Source organism: Somniosus microcephalus, chromosome 3, assembly GCF_052327205.1.
Source record: "Somniosus microcephalus isolate GS21.2 chromosome 3, FLI_Smic_1.0, whole genome shotgun sequence".
NCBI lineage: Eukaryota > Metazoa > Chordata > Chondrichthyes > Squaliformes > Somniosidae > Somniosus > Somniosus microcephalus.
The window spans coordinates 343,021,812-343,048,975 of record NC_140989.1 but is presented as its reverse complement, the minus strand read 5'-3'; the positions used below and the strand labels follow the sequence as shown (position 1 = coordinate 343,048,975).

Below are 27,164 nucleotides of genomic sequence, written 5' to 3'. Positions count from 1 at the left end.
TTACAGTGGCGACGAGTTCGATCTTACCCTGCGGCAGCGATACATCCGAAGCAGTTAACGAGCGTCGAGAAGAGGCATCCGCCCTCGTCATTCTGCTGAGAGAAGACTCGAGTCTGCAGAGCAAGGAAGAAGGAAGAATTCAGACATGAAGCCTTCCATCAGCAATAGGCAGTGATCGTCCCTTCTGTCACCGTGGTGAGTGAGCCGATCAGCCACGAGAAGCAAGTCGGCCACGTTGACTGTGAGTAGGGGGAAAATAAAAAGAAACGGAGGATAAGGGCGGTGAACTCGACCACGGTCGGGGGAAAGGAGCCGGACAGAAGTCGGGGCCAGAGGCGCTGAGACTGGGGCAGCATAGGGCACGGAAGCCGCGGTACAAGCGGGAACGCAGCCGGTGTGAGAGACCGGGCTACAAGCGGGAACGCAGCCGGTGTGAGAGACCGGGCTACAAGCGGGCTGGGAGACGCAACAGCGTCGTGAGACAGCTCGACCGCGACCGGTGAAAAAGGCCGGGCAGCTACCGAGGCCGCGAGGCGCTGCGACCGGGATCGTAAGGCGCGGGAGATAATAATAAATAATTCAAACCACGGAGAACTCAGCCGCAGCCGGGGGAGGAAAGGACCGGACTGCGAGAGGGCTGGGAGGCGCGATTGGAAGCCGCTGAGGGAGAGACAGAGCCCGAGCGAGCGGGAGAGCTTCAGAATAAACTGAAGCCGGCGCGCCGCGGAGAACTTAGCCGCAGCCGGGGGAGGAAAGGACCGGACTGCGAGAGGGCTGAGAGGCGCGATTGAAAGCCGCTGAGGGAGAGACAGAGCCCGAGCGAGCGGGAGAGACAGAGCCCGAGCGAGGGGGGAACGGGACCGAGCGAGGGAGACCGAGCGAGATTCCGCCCAGCGGCTGGAACTGTTCGCCGCCAACGGGTTGTCCCCAGCGCCAGTTGCCCTGCCGAGAAAAGGGAACAAGGAACGCACTGAAGCCAGCGCGCAGGCTGCGAACTCCGAAAGCCAGCGGTTGTCGCCCGAAGGAAAGCTTACCCCTCCCGCCAGGGGAAGAAACGCGGGAAGCCGCCAGTAGGCGGGGAAGAAGACAGAAGCGGGAACCCGCCATTTTGAAAGTGGGCGGGGAAGAAGACAAGCGCGGGAAACCGCCATTTTTGGAAAAAAAAAGTAACGAACAAATTCGTTGTGGTTTCTCAAAAAGATAGTGAAGATGCCTAAGCATGGTAACATCAACAACTTCGATTCCGAGGTGGAAGATTGGGCCACATACGTAGAACGCATCGAGATATATTGTGAGGCCAATAAAATAGCAGATGATGATAAAGCTCTCACCTTATTAAACGCAATGGGGGCGAAGACATACGGGCTATTGAAGCATCTTCTATCACCAGCTAAACCGGCGGATCAGACTTTCGCTGATATTGTTGCTGTCCTGAAGGATCATTTGAACCCCACACCGCTGATGTTGGCGAAACGATTCAAATTTTATGCGAGAACGCAACGGAAAGAGGAAAGCAACGCGGAATACTTGGTCGAACTGCGTAGACTAGCGAAATGCTGCCAGTTTGGGGAAAATCTGACAGAGGCATTGAGAGACAAGTTCGTGTGCGGGTTGTCGAAGGAAGGAACACAAAAGCGACTGCTCGAAGAGAACGATCTTACACTTGACAAGGCTGTCCTTATTGCAGCATCACACGAAGCAGCCGCGAGAGACACTGCGGAAATGCAGCTGAAGGCAGCGGTACTCAGCATGGATCAAATGACTTCGGGTACAACAAAATGTTATCGTTGTGGGAAGACAACACACGACCAGAACCAATGCTGGTTTAAAAACCAGGAATGTAGAAAATGTGGCAAGCTTGGTCACATAGCTAAAGTATGCCGGTCAGGAAAGAAGACCAACAACAGAAAAAAGTCACTGCAGGAAAAGTACAGCAAGGTACACAAGGTGGCTGAGAAGAGTTCAGATGAACAGAATTCGGATTCAGACCCGAACGGCCAGGAACTGGGTAGTCTGAGAATTCACAATGTGAGTAAGGAAGCTGACCTACAAACTATCTGGGTCACACTAAAAGTAGCCGGAGTCCAAGTGAAAATGGAATTGGACACAGGATCAGCCCTATCAGTCATAAATCGAAGGGATTACAACCGGCTATTCTCACATATACCCTTGAGAGATACCAAGATCGTATTGCAGACATACACGGGGCATAAAGTATACCCCATGGGAAAGATACAAGTCAAGGTGAGAGACAGGGGCAAAGAGCACCAAGGAATGGACTTATATGTACTACCTGAGGGAGGTCCACCACTTCTGGGACGGGAGTGGATCAGGGAAATAAACATGGAATGGGACTACCTAAAAGCAATAACGAGTGAGAACTCGGTGAAGACAATCAGCTCAGACTCTGAAACGGATGACGACAAGACCAGCCCAGGTGCGAAAGACAAGTCTAAAATGGACTTGCTGACTAAGGTTGGAAAAACGAAGGAGTGCATAAATACTGATGCTTCAAAGGAGAACAAAGTTTCAGAACAGAATTCCACTGAACAACAACAACATAGTTTGGCAGAGAATTCTGAGTCTGTCCAGTTTACAGACATGCACAAGTCTGAGGAACACCGGGCTCGAACTCAACTCCATTTCAAATTACAACAGCAATTAGAACAATTGAGTTGCCGTCTCGAGCAAGAGATAAAAGCAATGAAAACGTTCTTTGACACAGAGTGGGAGAATCTGGAAAGACAACAGAAACAGCTGAGGGAGAAAAGGGAGCAGGAGCACACAAACCGTCTGCACAAGGAGGCCAAACGAATCAAAGCTGATTCGGTTTCTGAAGGTGCGTGCTCTAATCTGGTGGAGCAAGATGTTCAGCAACTGAAGGCGCTTGTTAGTAGATTGCAGGCAGAAAAGGCTGAGTTGGTCGCCATGAATTCCGAGCTCCTACTGAAGTTGGGTGCAGCATCACCGGACGATTCATTTGTGGAAATTCGAATGGTGGAGGCTGCGGATGATGGTGAAGTAGAAACAGCAAAGGAGCCCCAGGGCAAGGTTATAAACAGCCCTGCAGCTACTGGGAAACGGATGAGGTCAGAAGAGTCAACGGTCAGCCAACTCCTTCATATGCTGAGGGACAAGACTCTGAAATGGGAACAATTTGGACATGAGTCTAAATCTTCAAAGGAGAGGGATTTGGAGCTCCCAAAAGTTATTGGAATAGCTGAGGTTGCAACACAGACTGAGAAGATGGCAGCAGAGCAAACCTTGGATGCCAAAAGTACGCTGATTCACGTCAATGTTGAACAACAGAATGCTGAAACAGCTGCTCCAGTAGAGGGATTGAATAATACAATCAATCAATCTCCCAATGAAGTTGAAGTATTGAAATCACGAATGAGGTCATTAGTAAAAGACTTGCAGGAAGCCCAGAAAAAGCTGGATGAAACTGAACGCATGAAGAAGTCTCTTCAGGAAAGATGTCTGGATTTGGAACAAAAGCTGGCTAACGTCCAGCTGGGTACGGAGGAAATAGAAGACCCTCTCGCTGGCCTAGCTCAGGACGACACCGAATATTACCATGACCTGTTGGACGACACCGGATATTACGATGACCTGCTCTGCCCAGCTTGTGATGAAAACTCCCAAAGTGCAGAAACCATGAAGAATCACCTAAAGTCTAAGGAACATCGGGAGATGGTGGCGCTACTATGGAAAAAGGAGGACGAGAAGGAGGAACGGTGCATGCAGCTGGCAGCTGACAGTGGAGCCCAGAGAGTCTCCAAGAAGCAGAAAAGGAAAAGACGAAGCAGAAGATGATGACCATCTGAACCATTATCACCTCTACCAGGTCACGCATGTGGTCTCTCCGTACGGAGCCAAATCAGTTTGGAAGTAGAAAAACTTCCCAAGGTACTCAAGCTTTTAAAAGTCGACAATGCTGGTTCAGAAGTGATGGAAGTTCAAGCTGTTAAGTACAGCGAAGGACTATTGGATGAGTCACTCCAGCAACGTGAACCGACTACACCGAGACTGAATCTGTGAACTGTTTTCCGCAGAGACTGAATCTGTGAACTGTTTCCCGCAGAGACTGAATCTGTGAACTGTTTCCACAGAGACTACATCTGTGAACTGTTTTTACATGAAGTTGGATATATGTTATGTTTAATGGGGAATAAGTATGTTGTAAGCTAAAAAGGGAGGATTGTAGTGTATGTAACCGTTCTACCTTTAAGAGAACTATTGTATGTAACCGTCCACCTTTAAGAGAACTATTTTAGGTGTTGCACTACTTTATCTTGGCTGCTGTACACTGTAATACCGGGAGTGACCACACCGGTATATAAGTGCTGTGTAAGGATTTATTGGGCAGATTCGCCCTGACCTTCGAATAGTAAAGTCCTGTTAAAGTTTACTCTTGTAGTCTGTGTATTAATTCGCCATATAACCCACAGACTTTACAAAAACAATTGATTATTAGCAGCCCTTTAACTAAAACTATTATTTCACCCACACTAATACTAATCTGTATACGCTGCTAGTGCCAGTATATGTATATTAATTAATGCTAGCACTGGTGAAACAATTGTCTAAACAGGTAGCTGGAGAGATATGACAGCTCCGGGACTCGAACTGGCAGGTGCACTTCTGATGCCCTTGTCAGTCAGTCTGCAAAGCAGTGGCTGCAGTTGGGAGATAATCGCTAGAGGAAAAGGATCAAGAGAACCAGGTTCAGCAAGAGAAGCATACCGATCAGCTGTTAAGAGGCGTGAAGGAGCAACTGCTATATGGCTCGCTTTACATTCCATTTCTTTTCAAGTCTTTTCAGCCTGAGAATAATAAGATTTGAAACGAAACAGAATGTAAAAAATCGTACATGCTTCTTTTCACTTGCAATTATTGGCCAATTTCCATTATCTGCCAGGGTGTTCCCTCCATTATAGCAGATAATTGATGTTCCACTATGTTCCCCTTTTGAACAGGCGGATGGGAATTATAGCACTCCATGACATCCAGCAGCTGGATGGCTGACATTCCGGGTCTGATCTCTGTGATTTTCCTGGTGTATCACATGCTTTGCACGTGGAGCGACAGTTACACTTGTAAATGTGCGGAACTCGGATTGTTTTGCTTTGTTCATTTGCACACAGGCACATGTAGCACTTAGGGATCAGTAGTCCTGGTGACTTGGCACTGCGACCATCTCTTGCAACACCTGCCCTTTTACCTCCTCCCTTCCCACTGTCCAGGGCCCCAAACACTCCTTCCAGGTGAAACAGCGATTTACTTGTACTTCTTGTAATTTAGTATACTGTATTCGCTGCTCACGATGTGGTCTCCACAACACTGGGGAGACCAAATGCAGATTGGGTGACTGCTTGCGCAACACCTCCATTCAGTCCGTAAGTGTGACCCTGAGCTTCCGGTCGTCTGCCATTTTAATTCTCCGCTCCACTCCCACTCTGACCTCTCTGTCCTCGGCCTCTTACACTGTTCTAACGAAGCTCAACGTAAGCTCGAGGAACAGCACCTCATCTTTCGATTAGGCACTTTACAGCCTTCTGGACTCAACATCGAGTTCAACAATTTCAGACCATAACCTCTGCCCCTATTTTTGCACATGGCAGCTGTTGATGATTCTGCCATTCCCATTTACACCTCTTCAAGACTCATCTTTTGTGTTTCTACCTGTCCCATTTTACCTGTCTCCTTTTGCTTTGTGCTATCATCCCTTTTGTCATTTAATCTCTCCTGCCTTCCACCCTATCACAGACCTTCCCTTTTGTTCTTTCCTCCCCTCCCCCCATTCCCTGCCTCTGCACCTGCTTAAAACCTGTTACATCTCTAACTTTTTCCAGTTCTAACAAAAGGTCATCGACCTGAAACGTTAACCCTGTTTCTCTCTCTCCACAGATGCTGCCTGACCTGCTGAGTATTTCCAGCATTTTCTGTTTTTATTTCGGATTTCCAGCATCCGCAGTTCTGTGGCGACACGCCACCACTGGACATAATCCGCTCACGGCGGCACAGACAGTCTAAGCAGAAGCCCCCAGCCGGGGGCCCTTTCCTCCAGCAACTTGTTTCCCGCAGGGACAGGCTGCCGGGAGCACTTCCTGTCTGGGAAGTATTTAAGTGGACGCGCGGGCTTTTCTAGTTCCTGTTTGTCATGTGGTTGGAATAAAGCAGTTGTGTTTTCAATAGCTCTGGTCTCGACTCCCACGTTTGCCGCGGTATCTCAACACTGGTGACCCCGACACTCAGGACGAATCCTAAGCTAGCATGGCGGATACAAACGCAGTCACGGTTAAATTACCAGACTTTTGGGAGAACCTCGCCGAAGCCTGGTTCGTTCAAGCTGAGTCCAGATTCCGGCTGAAAGGCATTACAGTCGACGCCACGAAGTACGACTACCTCGTCGCCTCGCTCACCTACGCTACAGTCCCCAAGGTTTGGGCAGCGCTGCAGAATCCACCAACGGAGGGCAAGTACGAACATCTGAAGGCCGCGCTACTTAAAAAATTTCAAACGTCCTCTTACCAGCGCCACTGCCAACTCCTGGACCTCCCCGGCCTTGGTGACGCTTCACCATCAGACCTGCTTTCCCACATGCTGTCCCTCTCAGACGACAAAAATCCCGGCGCCCTTTTTCGCACGCTTTTCATTCGGCAGCTCCCCGCCAGCATCCGCCCGCTCATTGTGGAGTCTGACTCCACAGACCTGAATGATATAGCCGAAAAGGCCGACCGGCTGCTCTCTGCACAGGCCGCTCGCGACGTCGCGCCCGACCTCACGGCAACGACCACGCGGTCTTCCCGGGCCGCTAGGCCCGACCGCCCTACCACTCCGGGTCACTGCTACTACCACACCCGTTTTGGCGCTAGGGCTCAACGCTGCACGCCACCATGTTCCTTCAAACCCCCCCCCGCACCGGCCCCCGCGATGGCCGCGGGGCAGAAGGAGCCCCTACTGTACGTCACTGATGACAGAACCAACCGCCGATTTCTGTGCGACACAGGGGCCCAGCACAGCATCACCCCCGCCTCCGCCCTCGAGATCCAACGCGGCACACGGGGTATCACACTGGCTGCAGCCAACGGCTCTGAAATCCGCACATATGGCACCCGCATGGTCACGCTCGACCTCGCGGGCCGCCGCTACCACTGGGAGTTCCTCACAGCCAAGGTCCTCTGCCCACTCATCGGCGCCGACTTCCTACGCGCCCACGGCCTCCTTGTCGACATTCCGAGGCACCGCCTCGTCGACATCAACACTATGGCCCCCATCCCCGGCGCCTTTACCCTGGCCCGTTCGGCCGGCCTGACGACCTACTGCCTCGCCAGAGCCACGGGCGACTACTCGGCACTCCTAGCTGAGTTTCCCGCCCTCACTAACCTGACCTTTTCGGCCAAAGCCGCCAAGCACGGTGTGGAACACTATATCCCCACCACCGGCCCCCCAGTTTCTGCCCACGCCCGCAGACTCAACCCGGCCAAGCTGGAAATCGCGCGGGCCGAGTTCACCAACATGGAACAACTCGGCATCATCCGCCGCTCCAGCAGCCCTTGGGCCTCGCCCCTCCACATCGCCCCCAAGCCCGGCGGAGGCTGGCGCCCTTGTGGGAACTACCGCCGCCTCAACGACGCCACCACCCCCGATCGATACCCGGTGCCACACATCCAGGACTTCTCGGCCCGACTGGCCGGACGAACCGTCTTTTCCAAAGTCGACCTGGTGCGCGGTTACCACCAAGTCCCCGTACACCCCGCGGACATCCCCAAAACGGCCGTCATCACCCCATTCGGCCTGTTCGAGTTCCTGAGGATGCCCTTCGGCCTCAAGAATGCAGCACAGGCTTTCCAGCGCCTTATGGACTCAGTCCTCCGGGACCTGAACTTCCTATTCGTCTATCTAGACGACATTCTCGTGGCCAGCTCCTCCAAACAGGAACACCTCGAACACCTTCGCATCCTGTTCGGGCGCCTAGCCCAACACGGGCTCATCCTCAGCCCGGCGAAGTGCCAATTCGGCCTAACCGAGATCGATTTTCTCGGTCACCACATCACCCCTGCTGGGGCCATCCCCCTGCCCAACAAGGTGCAGGCCGTCCAGCAATTCCCCCGCCCCACAACCATCAAGGGCCTCCAGGAGTTCCTCGGGATGGTGAACTTCTACAACAGGTTCATCCCCAGAGCCGCAGCCCTCATGAAGCCCCTATACGACTCCCTCCGAGGAAAATCCGGCAAGATGGACGTAGCCTGGATCACTGACACGGCAGCCGCCTTCGACGCCACCAAAAACGCGCTCGCCGACGCCACTCTGCTCGCGCACCCGAGGGCCGATGCCCGGGTCGCGCTCACCACCGACGCCTCCGACCACGCGGTCGGGGCCGTGTTCGAGCAGTGGGTCAATGGCGCGTGGCAGCCACTTGCCTTCTACAGCCGCCAACTGCGCCCCCCGGAGGTCAAATACTCCACTTTCGACCGCGAGCTTCTCGCACTCCACCTGTCGGTCCGCCATTTCAGGTTCCTCCTGGAAGGCCGCCCCTTCACCGCGTATGTGGACCACAAGCCACTCACATACGCGATGGCCAAGCACACCGAGCCCTGGTCCGCTAGGCAGCAACGCCAGCTCGCCGCCGTCTCCGAGTTTACTACGGACATTCAGCACGTCTCCGGTAGAGACAATGTGGTCGCCGACTGCCTTTCCCGTCCCGCCGTCTGTGCAAATCACCTCGCGGTCGACTACGCACAACTAGCAGCGGCCCAGCTCACGGACCCAGACCTCCTCTCGGCAGCTACCAGCCTGCCAGGGCTACGCCTAGCCAAGGTCGCGCACGGGCCCGAAGCCACGGCAGTCACGTGCGACGCCTCACTCGGCCAACCCAGGCCGGTCGTCCCTGAGACCTGGCGCCGCCGCGTCTTCGACGCGCTCCACGGGCTCTCTCACCCGGGTTCCCATGCCTCCGTCAAACTCCTCTCCAAGCGCTTCGTCTGGCGCGGCCTCAGCAGAGATGTTCGGACTTGGGCCACCTCCTGCCTCGCCTGCCAACGGGCTAAGGTACAGCTGCACACCAAAGCACCCCTGGGAGACTTCGAGGTACCCAGCCGTCGCTTCGACCACGTACACGTCGACATCGTCGGTCCTCTGCCGCCATCGCAAGGCCAAACTTATCTCCTCACGATGGTCGACCGCTACACACGCTGGCCTGAGGCAGTGCCACTGACCTCCACCACCACAGCCGACATCGCCAGGGCGTTCGTTAACACCTGGGTTGCGAGGTTCGGCGTACCGGCCGACATAACCTCCGACAGAGGCGCCCAGTTCACCTCCGAACTCTGGACGGCCACAGCACGCAACCTCGGGGTGACGCTCCACCGCACCACGGCGTACCACCCGCAGGCCAACGGACTTTGTGAACGCTTCCACAGCTCACTCAAGGCCTCACACCGCGCCGGCCTGCAGGACAGTACCTGGACTGACCGCCTACCGTGGGTGCTACTCGGCCTACGCACCGCAGTCAAGGAAGACCTCCAGTCCTCGGCAGCGGAGTTAGTCTACGGACAACCGCTGCGCGTCCCAGGCGAATTCCTTCCGGAGCCTACCAAGCCTTGGTCGGCCGAACAGCAGCGGCTCGACTCTTTCTCTTCCGCTCAGCAGTTCGCCCCACTTCCGGTCAACCGACACGGCGAACTCGCACCTCACGTCCCGCCAAATTTACAGCAGGCGCGCTTCATCTTCGTGCGACACGACGCGCACCGCGGGCCCCTGCGACCCCCGTACGACGGTCCGTACGAGGTACTACAAACCGGGGACAAGGTCTTCAAGCTGCGACTCGGCGACAGGGTCGAGACAGTCTCCATCGACCGGCTTAAACCAGCACACACAGAACCAGGGGAACAGGTCCCCGTGGCCCAGCCTCCAACTAGAGGCCGTCCCCCCGGCAAGCCAGCACAGCCGGCGGCGAACCGCCCGACCCAACCAACCAGACCGGCGACCACTCAGAGCCGCTGCAGCAGAACCATTAGACCACCGTCACGACTCGTCCACTCCTCCTAAGCGGATTCTGGGGGGAGCTCTGTGGCGACACGCCACCACTGGACATAATCCGCTCACGGCGGCACAGACAGTCTAAGCAGAAGCCCCCAGCCGGGGGCCCTTTCCTCCAGCAACTTGTTTCCCGCAGGGACAGGCTGCCGGGTGCACTTCCTGTCTGGGAAGTATTTAAGTGGATGCGCGGGCTTTTCTAGTTCCTGTTTGTCATGTGGTTGGAATAAAGCAGTTGTGTTTTCAATAGCTCTGGTCTCGACTCCCACGTTTGCCGCGGTATCTCAACAGTATTTTGCTTTTGACCTAACACTTAGCTGTTGATTGAAGAGCTGCACTATAACAAAAAAGTAATAAAGGAGAATGTAATAAAAAAAGATATAAAAATTGTCCAGTGAAAGGAGGGGGGGAGATAATATTGTAATTACCTTTAATCTTTCAATCTTTGAGGTTCTTCTGGTGCTCTCATATAAACTTTGGCCTGTGGAAGAACCCAGTGCAAGGCCCATGGCCAGGCTTTTTGGAACACCTCTTTTTTGGTTGCCCCATGACCACGGACAGAGGAAAGTGAGGTTCTAGGGCACCCTCATTCTCATCGTCTCGCTCAGCCTGTGCCTACTGTGGATGCAGACCCAGCACAGTCACATCGTTCAGGACAGCCCCTGGAAACTCTGGAGCAACATGTGGACCGTGGCTGGGTGCAATGGGTCTCCGCCCCCAATTTCGTCTTCACCGCACGTGGGAAACTGTGTATTCCCCAGACACTAAGGAGGAGGAAATTTTACCCCCAGGTAGCTTCTCAAAGGAATGGTGAAGAGCCATCTGGCACACCTATTCAGGCCTGGTTACGAAACGACAATGCCAGAGGCCCCGAATTAGGTGACCAGCCCATGGTGTGCACGAAGTGTTCTTTGCATGGACCTTGGATCAATTATTCAAATACTTGCATGAAGGATAAAGGATGACAAACACATTTCTTACATTTCGAAAGATTATCCACTTGTGGAGGAAGAGCAAAACTTGCGACATCAATATAAGATAGTCGGCAAGAAATCAAATAGGGAATTCAGAAGAAACCTCTTTACCCAGAGAGTGGTGAGAATGTGGAACTTGCTCCCACAGCGAGTAGTTGAGGCGAATAGCACAGATACATTTAAGGCGAAGCTAGATAAGCATATGAGGGAGAAGGGAATGGAGGATTAAGCTGATAGAGTTAGATGAGGAAGGATGGGAGGAGACTCGAGTGGTGCATAAACACCGGCATGGACTGGTTGGGCCGAATGGCCTGTTTCCATCCTGTATATTCTATGTAATTCTATGTAATCTTGTGGAGAAGCAAAGCATGCTTGTCAAAAGTAAAAGAAGAAGAACAATGCTGGAGCTGCAAAATAACCTTAACATCACAGTGACCAGCATTCAGGAGTCAAGCGGCTGAATTTTCCTCTGCTACGTCACCTGAAATTGGGCAGGAAATGACAGGAAAATGGGGTGCTGAGGCCTCCTGCTGCTTCCTCTGCCCCGAGCTCAATTTCTATCCCCCTGTCTCTGCTGGGATCGCAGCTGGCTGCCCCTTCCCACCCATCACATGTAAATGCTGGTGGGGGGTGGGGGGGAGGAGGATGGTTCTCACCCTCCCACCCTTTTATTCTCTCGTTCGCCACCAGTACCGCCACTCCAGAGGAATGCCTGGTGGAAGGTGAGTGTTAGCCCAGGGTAGTGGTAGCACTGGCCTCGATGGAGGGACTGGGCCTAGTTGTGGAGTCCTCTCCCTACATGCAGGCCAAGTTCTAAAAGTAAGTTTTGCCCTTCTACTCTGTGGGGCTCTTCTGTCCCTTTAAATACCCGGCTGGCTCTTCCGGTACAGCAGCAGCTATCCCTGGGATTTTACAGCCAGGCAGCGGCAGGTTCTTCTTGGTGGTGGAGATCCCGCCCTGAATAACAAATAACACCCCCTCCCACCAACCACCCTCCTTCCCCGCCCCGCGACCCAGGAAAATGGGTCAGTGTTGCGACAGAGTCTGAAGGGCAGGCAGCAGCCCCTGTCCCACTGCTACCCTGCTGCTACAAGGAAAATGCAGCCCACGGTTTCTGTCCAATCAAAGTCTAGCATAGATTACTTTCTTTGCATCTACTACTTAGTATAACATCTTGGCCCTGAATTTTCGTGGGGTTTGCCTTGATCTCCTGGTGTAACTTTGACAAGAGAGTAGCGTAATCTCCGGTGAAATGGCATAGATGGCAGAAAATGGCCATTTCTGACACTTCTCGCAGTGTTCCGCTGCTCTCCCGCTGAAGTTATGGCGGGAAATTGGGCAATTCAAGGCCTTTCGGTTTAATGGTAGATGATTGTGTTTAGAAATAAACAGACAAAGTCTACTGATTATTGGGTTGTCACTCAAGATAATGCCATGTTTCAAATCATAAAAGTCTATATTTTAACATATCCTCATTTGAAGTGCTGCAGCTGCTTTAAAACTAGTTACATCGAACCCAGCCGGCTTGGCGGAATATGCAAAATTGCCTCAACCGGAATTGTATCCAGCAAGGATTGGCAGCTACACCTTCTGAGAAGCATTTATCTGAAAGTTTTGCAGAGAAAGTGAATCAAAGGAAGTCAACTGAAAAGTCCGTCTGCTTAACCCATTCATGAACTGTTTCATAGCTACTGTATCATTCTGACTGACTTCAACAACATGCTTCTAAAGATTGTGGAAAAAAAAAACCTTTCTGGCAGTCTTGTCACAAAAGTGTCTGTCATGAATGGTATTAATTGTCTTCTGAAGTGACATGGTTGCGTTGTGAAAATCTTCCCTGTGTAATCCAGAGACAATGAACATACCCATTGCTCACCCCCGGCATTATATCCCAGATTATTTTGTGTATTAGATAATGCTTCATTCATAGGAAACACGGGATGCTAATAGGAGCTGGTTTCCTGCGTTACACACAAGAAAAAGTACCTGGAGAACTGAAGCCTTGCAGATGACTGTGTTTAAGAATAAGCGTAAAGAATTCTAATAGTTGTAGTTTGTGACGTAAGAAAACTACTAGGCACTTGGTCTAAGCGTTAAACAAAGCTTCAATCAACTGTTTTGCAACATGGAGGTCTAGTTGTGTCCTTCACTAGTTCCTGTTAAGAATGTCCTGCGCAAGCTGGGCCCGTGCCCGAGTATTTATACTCTCCCTGGACAGCGCCACCTGCAGGCTGCTCAGTATTATTTCATAAGTCTTTCTTTCATGAATGACTGATTCATGTCAGTTTGTAACCCAAGGTGTTAATTCATAGTTAAGTACAACTTCAGTTCATGCAAGGTAAATGCAGGAACAGCTATAAAGGGGAAATTCAAACTGATTATGGTACTCACATTATTTGGAAAATCGGCCTTTAATTCAGTAATGCCTTTGCACCAATATGCACATGTCTTCTCACTGATGAGTTCAATGTTAAGAAAGGAGCTTTGTCCAGGGCCATAGACAGGACCAGAAGTCATTCCACGTAGAATTCTTGGAGAAACATTGGTCACAATATCCTTTTAAATACAAACATACATATCGGTAAAGAGGCAATCCATCAGCAATGTTAAAAAAGTGCGCTAGCCTAATCAACATGCTATGCTATCCTTCTACTTTGGTCTTTCTCTTTCCCCTCCACAAAAGGCTGCTTGCTAACCAAACAACACCCTTATATGAAGAGATTATAGCTTGTGAACATTCTTTGGTAATCTCCGAACTTACTCTACAGTCATTAGTAGGCAGCATTCATCAGGGAAATTGATGTGCTTCTGCTTTTCCCTACCCCTTACAACACAAGGCCCAAAAACCCTTGAACCCAACACCCCAGCATAAGTGCCTGACTGTTACCTTTGGCGCTGACCCTGCCAAAGTCCTCGGGTGAGGGAGGTCAATTCATTTAAATAATATTGCGTGCACCCACGCCATTATAGGTGCATCTTGGACCCTTGCCATAAGGAAGAGGCTGGAAATTGTAGCCCTGGGTTTTCGGGTGGTTGGGGGTGGGGGTGGGGGGAACGGGTTACCATGGGAGACGCCGTTGCTTCCTTCATAAGGGGGCTGATAAGTTTGCCTTAATGGGGTAAGTGGATCTCCGGCCCCAGCAAGACCCCATGGAAACTGCTGGGGAATATTTGGGCTGTGGCCTAATTTGTGACCTTCCACTGAACTCACACCAAAAGTTATGGCAGGAGTGCACAAAATGGGCACCCAAGGTATATGTGGAGAACTCGCAAGAAGCTCATGTGACCGGTATATAGTAATAGGCAGCACTGGGCCGTAAACTGCTTTGATCTACTATGCTGTGCCTTAATTAGTGCTAATAGCAAGGTCCGATAATTGAAATTTGAACAAGAAACATTAGGAGAAAATATATTTTTAGATTTATCTCTTGCGTGTTGTGGCGTAATAAACACCCAGATTACTATTTGAATAAGATTTGGTATATAATTAACCTCACAAGTTTTTATCTAATCAGTGTTTAGTTTAAAAAATAAATGAGGGAAAACATAAGGAAATGAAGGTTTAAGTAATTAAAAAAAAAAATCAACTCTTCAAAAGATTGTATATATTATACAGCTATGTATAATATAATATGACATTGCCATTATGTAGAAAATTATAGATAAAGGATACAATAAAATCACAGAGAAAAGTTCAAACGTTAGCAATCACTTCAAAGACCCACAGGCATTCAAAGATGAAAATGATTTTGAACCTGTTTTCCATGAATAACCCAAGATGTAATTATACATCTCCCAATATGCTGATGCTCTGCATATATTTCAGAGGTTAGAGACTGCGATACAATCCACTTCAGTACTGTAATTTGACAGTTAAAGAACCAAATGGCATGTAGAATTACTACTTTAACTTTTAAATTAATCTCAACATTAACCTTACTTGGTAAATCATAGTAAAAAGTTAATGTGTTAGTAGCTCTTGAGGAGTAAAATTACATGGAGAATAACTATAATATTGTTACCATACTTAAAGTTAGCGCTAGAATTATAATATAAAATGCTCACAAGCATCTTGCATATAAGGTACACAAGAAAAAATGTAAAAAAGGATCACCACGAGGCACGCCAGCTTCATTTTAATATTTAAATGTGAGTACCAGACTGATACCTGGGATGGCAGGAATGACGTATGAAGAGAGATTGGGTCAATTGGGCTTATATTCGCTGGAGTTTAGAAGAATGAGAGGGGATCTCATTGAAACTTATAAAATTCTATCAGGACTGGACAGACTAGATGCAGGAAGGATGTTCCCGATGGCGGGGGAGTCCAGAACCAGGGGTCACAGTCTAAGGATAAGGGGTAAGCCATTTAGGACAGAGATGAGGAGGAATTTCTTCACCCAGAGAGTGGTGAACCTGTGGAATTCTCTACCACAGAAGGCAGTTGAGGCCAATAAATTCAAGGAGGAGTTAGATATATTTCTTAAGGCTAAGGGATCAAGGGATATGGGGAGAAAGCAGGGACAGGGTACTGAATTTGGATGATCAGCCATGATCTCATTGAATGGCGGAGCAGGCTCGAGGGGCCGAATGGCCTACTCCTGCTCCTATCTTCTATGTTTCTATGTACCGCCTCCCGCGAGCGGGTTGGCTGCCCGCCCCTGTCCCACCTCCGTTAAAACCGGGAGTGGGCGGGTTGGGGGTGGGGATTCTGTTTTTTAATACTATAACCTCCAACCCAATCCCCAACCCATCAGTTTTTTGGGGTTAAAATGTATTTGGAATTCTTCACTTAAATGACAGTCTCAAGTTAAGCAAGACTCGTCAAAGGTATTGGCCTGGATTTTGCTCTCAGCGGCGAAGGTACAGCGCTCGCCGTTCACCTCGCTGATAGCTGTCCACAAGGTTTTCACTGGCTTTTGAGCTCTCATCAGGCATCTGATCCAGCGTGGCGGCCTCTACAGGGCACCTGCGGCATCTGTGAGCAGAGCAAAAAACAGCAAGGCTCTTCAACTAATCAGATTGAAGAATCCTCACTGCGGCATGCAGAGTCTAAACCAGTAAGTATAAAGCAGGAATTATAAATTGGATTTAAATCACGTACAGAAAGCGAAGTTAAGATTGGGAAAAAAAGATGGGATTGCGGGAGAGAGAGATAAAAGAGACAGACAGAGAAAGTAAAATAAAAATGTAATTTTAATTTTTTTCTTGAAATCTCCAACACTAATTTTTTCTGAGGGGCTGTGACTCCACACTTGTAAAATTAAATTTTCAATGCCAGAGAGGTTGTTCAGCAGCAATTATCACGTATCACACCGTTATAAACTCACTTACTCCTGAAAGCACCAGCCCTAACATTTTCAGCCATTTATAGTGGGGTTCTAGTGGGCAAGTACCCCAAATTCACGCCATTGCATTCATTTCCATGCCAAGTCTATCAACGAGGATGGCAACAGCGCACCCTGTGGAGGAGTGGGGTGTCTCTGACAGCAACCTCTGGATTTCCATGTTTAACTGCACATGTGTGAACTCCAGAAGTTGCTGTCAGATTTGCTCCATTATGACAGCGAGTGCCTTTAGCCTCACCATTATTCTTATTGCAAAATCCGGCCTATTACCATTGGTTAGCAAACATTATGGCTGAAATTTTCCGGGGGATCAGCAGGCAAGATCGCTGCTGGGTCAGGTGGGAAATTTGATTTTTTTTTACAACGGGTTGACCCTATTAAAGCAATTATTGGCTTGTTGACAGACCCTTAATGATGGTTTTAACCTTACCTTTTAACTTAAACTGCTCGCTCACAGGTTCGACACAGCTCATGGACCACATCTCTTAACCTGAGGCAGGAGTTGAATGGCCATTGAATCAGCTGATTAGTTGACAGCTTGAAATGTATTATAAAAGCTCCCACCTCACAGCTGTTCACTTTCCAAGTGCAGAAGCTGTTGCTTACTCGATTTGGAACACAGATTGAGCTTTATGCAGGCTGCAAGTGTTTGGGGCAAACTCTCCATCCAGTATCACCTCATTGGAACAACCTCCCTCACCATTGGCAGATCGCTTCTGTCATCTCAAACTCACCTGCATTCTATTCCATCAGCATGGGTACCGTTTATGGGGGGAGTTTCTTGGGGGGTCAGCAGGCGCGATCGGTGGCGGGTGGGGTGGGAAAATGTTTTTTTTGACAGCGGGTCGGGACCCCGTTGTCAACCTGCCGCCACCGCCTTTCCCAAATGTCAGGTCTATCAATGCTGAGCAGAGCTGACCAACGCACAGCATCGGGGGAGGCAATTCAGGTCATTATGACCTTGTTAACAGACCGTTAAGAACTATTTTGAGCTCACCTTCAGAGTTTACCAGATTGCCCACGGGGTCTATGCTGCACAGGGATCATGTCAGGTAAGCAGGTCGGGAGTTGAATAGCCATGAAAACATCTCATTACTTGACAGCTGCAAATGTGCTATAAAAGCTCCCAGCTCACAGCTGTTCACTTTCCAAGCTCAGAAGCTGTTGCTTACTGCATTTGGAAGACAGATTGAGCTTTATGCAGGTTGCAAGTGTTTGGAGTAAACTCTCTATCCAGTGTCACCTCATTGGAACAACCTCTCTCAGCACTGACAGGTCGCTTCTGTCATCTCAAGTTCACCTGCCATCTATTACATCAGCATCGGTGCCCTTGAAACTATCTCACCTTGGTCCTCAGAATCCCACTACAATCAGCCCCAACACCAGCAGCACCAGGCACAACAGTAGCACCAGCAGCACCAACAACAACAGCAACCTTCTCCGCAATCAACTGATGCTGCACAGGACACAGGGCATCAGCACCCGAGCACATTGCTGCCCATGAGGCCTGGCGTGGCCTCACCATGACCACATTTACTTCACTTGACGCAGTACACCCTGGCTGCTACATGATGCACCAGGTTGGCACCACCCCACACCAACAACATAAAGCATTGCTAAAATGTCCAAGCCATTCGTTTCACACTCATGACCATTATGAGGGGTACCGTTATGTGTCACCATTCACTACAACACACTAAGCCACTTAAGGTGCACACAAACCTGTCCAAGAATGCAAAGTGTTGAAAATAAAGGTTTCAATGTTTGACAGCATATTAACAGAAACTTTATATGAACATTGGATAAAACTACTAAGTGACTACCTTTGTGTGTTAGTTGGTATGATTGCACTACGATGAGGGTGAGTGTGAGGGGTGGCTAGTGAGATGAGGATGTGATAATGTAGGTAGAGAGAGAGGGATGGGCGAAGGTGCAAGGTAAGTTGGTATGAGTAAGGATGTGCAGGAGTAGGGTAGGGAAGGCAGAGTGATGGGGATGTGATGAGTGGCACAGCAGGATGAAGGTGAGTGTGGCTTTGCAGTAACGTTTTGTGATCTAATGAGATCATTTTGTGATCTAATGAGATCATTGTGTCACTGCACTCAGGTCCTCCTGACCACATCCCTGCTTGTGCCCTCCTGTGCAATGTGCAACCAGGCTGTGTTGGTTTCCTGCGGAGGCCTCTTCCGCCCATGGGAAGGGAAGAGGATCTCCCTGCATGCTCTGACTCCCTCCATAAGCATATGGAGGGAGTCATGGGAGAGCCTGGGTGCAGTCCTCCATCTCTGTGCAGTCATTGTCAGTGTTTGCAGCACCTCAATGCTGTAGAACACTGACTGCACAAACGTCAAAAGTAAGGTGGCCATGGTGTCTTTAAGGAAACCGGCTCAAGACGCGTCATGAATGATGTCACCAGACCCGCTCCATCTCATTGGGCCGGGAAACGTGCTGGGCGGGCTTAACAAGCCCCACTGAGGTAAGTTCATTTTAGGCAATGAGATGGAGCCAGCAGCAGGGCCGCAACCTGCCACCGACACTGGCCGCATCGGACCCGCCGAGGTGAGCAAATCTCAGCCTATGGGATTAAAATCATGGGGGGTGAAATTGGGTGCCTTTGTGCCTCCTGTTAGCACTTCCGGGGAGAGTTAACTTGGCGTAAATGGCTTTGTGGCCAGGCACGGCGCTGACATCGACTCCCGCCATATTTGGCAGGAGGTTTGCGGCAGCGCTGCAGTGTTGCGCCCTGATTTCCTTCGCCCGGAGATCGTGACGTCATCGCCACGCGCATCGCCCCGGTAGTGCCCTTGACCCGAAATTGACTTCCGCCCCCTGCAGCAGCGCAGGTCGAAAACATCGACAACTGCAGGAGGTGTGCATCGGGCGGCCGGCCACTTCGGGAGTGATGATTAAAGGCGAGGTGGACGAGGAAAGTAAAAAGAAAACTTACTTTTCTTGTTCCAGTTTCTTTCGCGGGTTCCTGCCCGCAATCGATCAGCCCAGCACTCTGCTTGAGTGCCAGGCTCATCCCGCGGGATCGCGGTTACCTTGGTGGTCCAGGTAGGTACTTTTTAAATTGCAGAGCCTGCAGCGATGGCCCTTCCCTTTCAGGGAGGGAAGGAGCCTTTGAACGAGGCCGCGCTGCACGGCCCAGTGTGCGGCGCTGCTGAAGTCTCCGCCCCGCCTGCTGCCGACTGCGCTCCAAGAATGTGCTTGATTTAACGCTCCACTTCCTTCTTAGAGCACAAAACTGAATTTTTTTAAAGTTTAGAAACATTAGCGCCTGGCGCTAGTTTTCCAAACTTTTAAAATTTAGCGCCCCAGACGGAGCTATAATGAATTTCTCCCCCCTTCTGACTGTTAATTGGAATTAATGCATTGAAAATGAAGGCATATACACGTCCATTAAAATAGTGGATATAAGAATAATAATTTGATATGAACTCATTAACATATTCAGATATAGTGGAGGTAAAATTCTATTTTGGTGGGGGCGGAAAGCAGCCAGTCCCGGATCGGCCACCCATTATACGCCCTGATGATTTTCCTTTCCATTGGCTTCAGTGGAGCTGGAGAACAACAAGTAGGAATTAGAAATGCCAAGGAAAGGTGATAATGGCTGGAATGGCCAGTAAAGTTATTTTGAAAAGCTGGAAGGAGGTGAACCCTGGTTGATGATATACGAGAGGTCATCTCAGTGAAGCAATGAAAAGGTGCAATACGCCACTTTAATGTAATGACAAGCCTTCATTCACAGTGCACTAAGGAGCAATAGCTTGCCAACTCTTCCACCTGGAACCAGTGTTTGGCACCCCCTCACAAGCCCTCCTTTCATGCTGCACCATACAACTCCAAACTCTCACATTACAGAGTCCTAACACAAAACAAAAAGCAAAAGATACTAGAAATGTGAAATAAAAGCAGAAAATGCTGGAAACACTCTGATGAAAGGTTATCAACCTGGAACATTAACCCTATGGTTCTCTCTCCACAAATGCTACCTTACCTGCTGAGACTTCTAGCTTTTTCTGTTATTTTACCTCTAACACTTGTCCTTTGGGTTGTATCTGATGTCTGCTACCACCTGAGAGATCCCCTTGCCATGCCTACAATCACTTACTGCTGTTAATATTGTTCCGTGAGAAACTGAGAATTTAGTCTGTCATTGAATGACACTGGTAGAGGTAATGAGGCCCAGATAGACAACTGTTTATGTATGGAATGGATAGAGGAAGGTTGGGGAGATGTTATGATACAATGTTGCTAAGGGTACAACTTTAATCCAAGGTATATGTCCTGCTAATGATCTCCCTATGAATGTCACTTCTAGCTGACTCAGAAGAGTCTTCTGAATACAGATTCCACATGTGGCTGAGATCCACGCTCCTCAGCGGCCTCCATTTCCAGTCCTTTCTGAAGACACATCAAGCAACCACGAGGCAAGTGTCTTACTTGGGAGCGTACTGCAGTGTCCCTTGATCTCTATCGAGCCAGTGAAACCTTGCCTTCAGAACCCCAATAGTCCCCTCGATGAGCACTCTAGTGAATGCGTAGCCGTCTTTGTACAATGTTCTGTTGGTGAGTTCAGCTGTTGAAATGGGGTCATGGGCCCTGAAATAAAGGGCTATGCCTTTTCTCCCAGAAGCTATCCAAAAAAGTTCCCCGTCTTCCCTGAATAGAGCTTGCCAACTGGATATCCTCATAACGAATACATCATGAAAATTCCGAACATGTTTTGTATTAACACACAGGATGGGCTGTAACTGATTACGGAAATTTTGAGCAATAAGGAATGGAATCGTTTTCTAGTAAGTAAATTCACTGGCTCCACTATGAGAGCCTACAGTGCAAAATTTGAAGTATGGGGAATCCATGATACAACTGAATGGCCCTTTCATGCTGTTGCCTGGAAGTCATCCTAAAATGGGTGAATTCCTCAGCCCTCCTGAAGATGATATGGATAACATTGTGTACGCAGACGCAGACAGATCTCTGGGTGATGCTGCACAGATCCCCACTTGCAGCTTGAAAGGAGCCAGTAGGTTGATATTTTGCTGCCTTTAACAGTCACGGACAACATTTTTCACTTACATGTCTGGGGCTACAGGTCATTAGGTAGAAAGTGGCACAGAGCTTCCTTACTGAATTGAAGTTGCTGAAGACAGTGCTCCTTGCCCAGTTCCTCATAAGATCTGCAGGATCTATAGACTCATTGTTTGGTGGGGGTGGGAGGGGGGAGGCAACAGGAAAGTAATAGCAGGTTGACCTCATCCTTCCTTGATGCTACGTCAGTCTCTTTTGTTCTCTTTTCCAGCAAGATCGAATTCCCGTTGGGAACCCCATGCTGCTTAATAGTATCGCTTACTGTGGCTGGGCATCAAAGCTATGCTGTTAACCAGAGAGTGCCTAACTCTGGCAGTCTGAAGTGTAGCTCAATGGTCCCCCAAAGCAAAGAAACAAAACAAACAAATTCCCCAAATATGTAGGCAGACCTGAGAAATGGACAAAGGTTTTCCAGTCGGTAAGCACTTCAGCTGAATAGGTCCGCCCATGGATCAATTCTGCCAAACGGGTCTGCTCATGCGAGGCTCGGCTTCATTTATCATTTATCTGTGTGTAAGCTACACCAATGAAAATGATGTCTAATGTGGCTGTAAATGATGGGAATTCTGATAACTTGTGCCACGCGTGTCATTTGCATACGTGTGGCAGTGTACAATGGACGTAGGAAATGGCACTTTCCGCCTGGAGCCAAAATTTCTGTGGAAATTCACTCACCAGCAGAACATTGTGCCCACGCATATTCACTCAAAAATACGGCTCTCGAAATGTTGTTACGCCAGCATTATGCTCCTATCTCGCCAAAACCAGCACAGAGTTTTGGTCCCATCATCCTCAATAAACATAATTTTCAATAAATAATCAAAAATAACATTCAACGGTTCAATGTTTATGCAATTTCCAAGTTTACATTTGTGTATGTGCATAAATAAAAATAAAAAATGATCCTTAAGCCTCAAAAATGATTCAGAAGAGAAAGTTCCTTTAAATGAATGTCCAGCCATAATATAAATGAACAGCAACCAATCAGGAGGAATGCAGTGAATTTGAATTCATCTTTACATTGATACTCATCCCTTTCCTTGCTATGCAAAAATGCAGTGAGAGTGATGTGAGCTACTGGCGCAGAGTTATACTGCTGGGCCAGCATCACACTCGGGTGAGGTAAATGTACACTTCAACTGCCCCGCTGGCCCTTTTACTAATTTAAAGAATGTAAAAGGCAGTCTGTGGACCACCTGAGATCTTTAAAAATTTTATTTTTACATATTTTAAATGGCTGCAGTTGTACAGCAGCTCGTGTGAAGCCAAATTGTTGTGTGATTACATAACTCGTCAGAATTTGAAGCATTCTCAAATTAGCAACTTGAAGCACGGATTTAACATAAAAACACAGAAAGCGAAGCATAATTGGCCCATCAGTTCTTGTGGAACAAAATTCACATGATAATGATTACAGCAAGTGATAATAGCAATGAGGTAAAAGATTGTACATCTGAAAGAACGGGTTCTCAATAACAAAACTCCATCAAGCTTAGATTTTGATTGTAGATGTACTCCAAATGCTCTCATTGGTTTAATTTTCACATTATCTTACTTGCGCAGGGCAAATATTACAGAACAGTAACACAGTATCTGCATATAGAAGGTAGGTAGGGTAGTGGGGAATGCATCTCCCAGGCACTGTGGCCTCCTAGAACAAAGGAATATAGGAACAGGAGGAGGCCATTCGGCCCCTTGAGCCTGTTCCACTATTCAATGAGATCATGGCTGATCTGTGACCTAACTCCACATACCCGCCTTTGGCCCATATCCCTTAATACCTTTGGTTAACAAAAAGCTATCAATCTCCGATTTAAAATTAACAATTGATCGAGCATCAATTGCCGTTTGTGGAAGAGAGTTCCAATCTTCTACCACCCCGTGTGTGTAGAAGTGTTTCCTAATTTCACTCCTGAAAGGTCTGGCTCTAATTTTTAGACTATGCCCCCTAGTCCTAGAATCCCCAACCAGGGGAAATAGTTTCTCTCTATATCTACTCTATCTGTGCCCCTTAATATCTTGAAAACTTCGCTCAGATCACCCCTTAACCTTTTAAATTCCAGGGAATACAACCCTAATTTGTGTAATCTCAATGAACTTGTTTCATTGCCTCAGAAAGGAATTTATTTCCCAGAATGTTATTGCATGGCTGGTGGGGGTGTTGGGGTGGGGGGGCGCCAGGGAACAGGTGGGAGGTGCTCATTGAGATGATGGTGTAGATGCTACACACCAGTAAAGGGCAGGCTTGAAGGACCAGCCGGCCATTTGCTGTCCTTCATTTTCAGATATATGTGACGTAAGAAAACTGCTAAGCACTTGGTTTGAGTATAAAACAAGGCTTTAATCAACTGTTTCACAACCATGAGCTCTAGTTACATCACTTGTTCCTGGTTACAGAAACATCCTGAGCAAGCTGGGCCCACGCCCGAGTATTTATACTTTCCTTGGACGGCGCCACCAGCTGGCCGCCCAGTGTTATCTCATGAGTCATTTCTACATGAATGGTAAGATTCATGACAATATGTTTGAAGATTTCACATGTTGTAGCTAGCCACTAACAACTGGAGGAGTCATTTAAAAAAATACAGCAGCGTTGCTTGTTAACTTTCCCTAAAATCTATTGCTATCCACTGAGTGCATAAACCCTCTGTTTATGCTGACGAGACAAACCTAACTCTTTTGCTATTTACCAATTAACCACAATTTACATATTTTAATTAAGAACCAAGCAATATAAAACAATTAGGATAATCAGTGTGCTAACTGGATTGCATAACATTTAGACAGTTTTCCAGAGAGATAGGCAAAAAAAACCTTAATTAGTGCTAATTAGTACTGATTTGCATATGTTTGATAAAGCATACAGTTGCCATAATATAGGATTATTTATCTTTGTATCTGCCAAATGCTGGCATTTTATAGGATGAAATAATTTTCACACTAGATTTACATGTTAAGTGGTTTAAAGTGTGTGTTGGAGCCACGTTAATTTTATTTGCAATCCCTCAGATTTACAAGTCAAATTCCGTCAACAAAAGGAAAAAGCCCTATAGATAAAAGTGGTGACTGAAAAGCAGCGGCAAATATGTTCAAATGAAACATCATTATCTTTCATCTATTTTCAAAACACCACATGGTCTTTTGGTAACTGAATGCATCTCACATAAAAAGAACTTTGTCTGTAGTCTTTAGAAAGACCATCAAATAACTTAGCTGCTGCTGCCATCGCCATATTTTCCTATGTATTCCAGTCAATCTCCAGAAAACTTGCTTTACCCATACCCACTACTGATCGCATTTATTAGACATAAAATATAGGGCTTACTTCGATCATTTTTACCGAATTCAGCGCAGAGAAACGTACAAGGTATCTATTAGACTCACAACTTCTAACAGATGAAATTGTGCAATATGATCTTCAGTATATACAGACAGTTGAAATAATATTTCCAGTAAAGAAAAACATTATAACAAAGCACCTGGTACTCATTTCTTGAAATCTAATTTTACATTATTTGAATTGGTAACTTGAATTACTGTTTACTTGATAAATCTTAGTTTTCATACATCTGTGTATATTTTAATTTCAGCATACCAGAAGTAAAACAGAAATAAATGTTTTAGCAATGAAATTGTTACTTACCAGACCAGTAGCATGTTACAGATTTGATCATACCTACCATCAAGGACACAGCTTGCATTTCCACACATGCTCAAACAGCTCAGAAAGCATGACCAACCCCAACTTTCAAAGAAAAAAGCTGATGTACTTTCCTCAGGCCATATCGTATGACTAAACCAACATAAGAACATAAGAAATAGGAGTAGGAGTAGGCCATTCGGCCCCTCGAGCCTGCTCCGCCATTCAATATGATCATGGCTGATCTGATCTTGGCCTCACCTCCACTTTACTGCCTGTTCCCCATAATCCTTGACTCCCCTGTAGCTCAAATGTCTGTCAATCTCCGCCTTGAATATATTCACTGACTCCGCCTCTACAGCTCTCTGGGGTACAGAATTCCAAAGATTCACGACTCTCTGAGAGAAGAAATTCCTTCTCATCTCCGTCTTAAATGGGCGACCCCTTATCCTGAAACTATGCCCCCTAATATGAATTATATGCAGCTATAAGAAACTACTTGCTAAATATAACAAATTCCCTTTAATTTGCAGCAATACTGTAACAGGATATTTATAAACTCATTGTATGTTGCGGGTAAGCTTCCATTCTTCTGTATTATTTATACAGATCAAAAATATTATCAAATGAGTATTAATTATTATGTATTGATAAAACAATCATCCCAAGTACCTGTAGAGATAATGCAATCACAACAGATATGAGTGTTGAGCCTATGCAGAAGCATATTTTTCTATATTGAATTACCTGTATGGGTCTATCCTTTTTTTATGAACATATTTAAATCAGGCTCCCACAGTGCAATTGGGAGCCCGATTTAAAATTCCCTGTTGCTGCTCGGGTTTCCCAGGGGTTGGGAAACTCGACAGTGAAAGCGTGGCAGGAGCTGCCCACTCCACAACGTAAATGCCTCGTTCGGCACCCCTTCTGGGCAAGGAAGAGCAGGAGTGCTCCCGTAAGGCCCCTCAATGAAGCCTTTGGCCTCCCCCCTCCTGATCGCGTGCCTCTCCCCCCCAGCCCCGATCGCGTGCCTCTCCCCCCTCTCGATTTCCGTGCCTCTCCGACCTCCCGGTGCTGGGGAGCGTCCCCATGGATGCGGCCTCCTGCCGCTTCTGTTCCCTCCCGCCCTCCGGCCAGGCTGTTCATTTGGCCTGGTGCCAGGCGAGAAACTGTAGCTAAAAAATGTTAATGAGGTCCTCCCGTTAGGTTCGGCAGGACCTCCGTGTCTCCGGCCTTGCCGGGTTCTCCGTCCGTTTTCGGCCTCATCCCGCAATATTGGGGCCATTATGTTTAGCTCATTTGTTTCCTTGCTCTGCGTCATAACACCATCATTGGATGACCAATGAGTCCTGTCATTTCTTTCACTCTCTGATAACACTGTACTTCATGTCTGATCTCTCAGCGATTCCTATAAAGTATGTGTCTATACTTAATGCAATAATGACGAGACAGCTTGGAAGATTCAACGTAGGTCTTTACTTAATACCAACAGGCGGGAAACTGAGGGGAGATCAGTACCCACAGTACTATTTATACCCCTATGGCCAGGAGTGGTACTACGGTATCACTACGCCCTACAAAGTAGTGCTGCCCTGGCCATAGGTTTAAAGTAACATACCTATTACATACACAACATTCCTCCCCTTTTAATTAAAACGTACCCATGCAATTAAGTCAATAGATGCCCCATAACTAGGGCTAATAACATTTGGTAACACAATATACATAACATATTTACATCAAGAGTTGTCTACTTATATATATATAAACAGAAACATGTTATAGATTCAGTCTCTGAGGAGGCCTCCTGTCTCGACTAGGATAACGTCTTTCTCTAGTCGGTCTCGGTGTAGGCGGCGGTACTTCCGTCACCCCTTCATCGCTGGACTCGTCGGTGTCTGATGGCACATCCTGTGCCGTGGAGATCACTGGAGTGCTGAACTCCTCGCAATCCTGAGACCTCTGTAACGACGAGCTGGGCCGTGATTCCGCTGTAACAATGTGCTGAGACGTTTGAGGTAGTGAATCAGTTGGGTTTCTGGACTCCACAAGTTGATCAGC

General features: G+C 48.1%; 1 protein-coding gene across 1 annotated transcript in view; it reads right to left on the bottom strand.

Annotated features, from left to right (window-relative positions):
• Window positions 1–27,164, bottom strand: part of LOC147122292 (dihydropyrimidine dehydrogenase [NADP(+)]-like) — a 1,139,740-nt gene that overhangs the window by 284,511 nt on the left and 828,065 nt on the right. Inside the window, exon 14 of the mRNA XM_085983269.1 lies at window positions 13,407–13,571. Within this exon, the coding sequence (XP_085839395.1) occupies window positions 13,407–13,571 (165 nt within the window). The remainder of the gene's footprint in view (window positions 1–13,406; window positions 13,572–27,164) is intronic.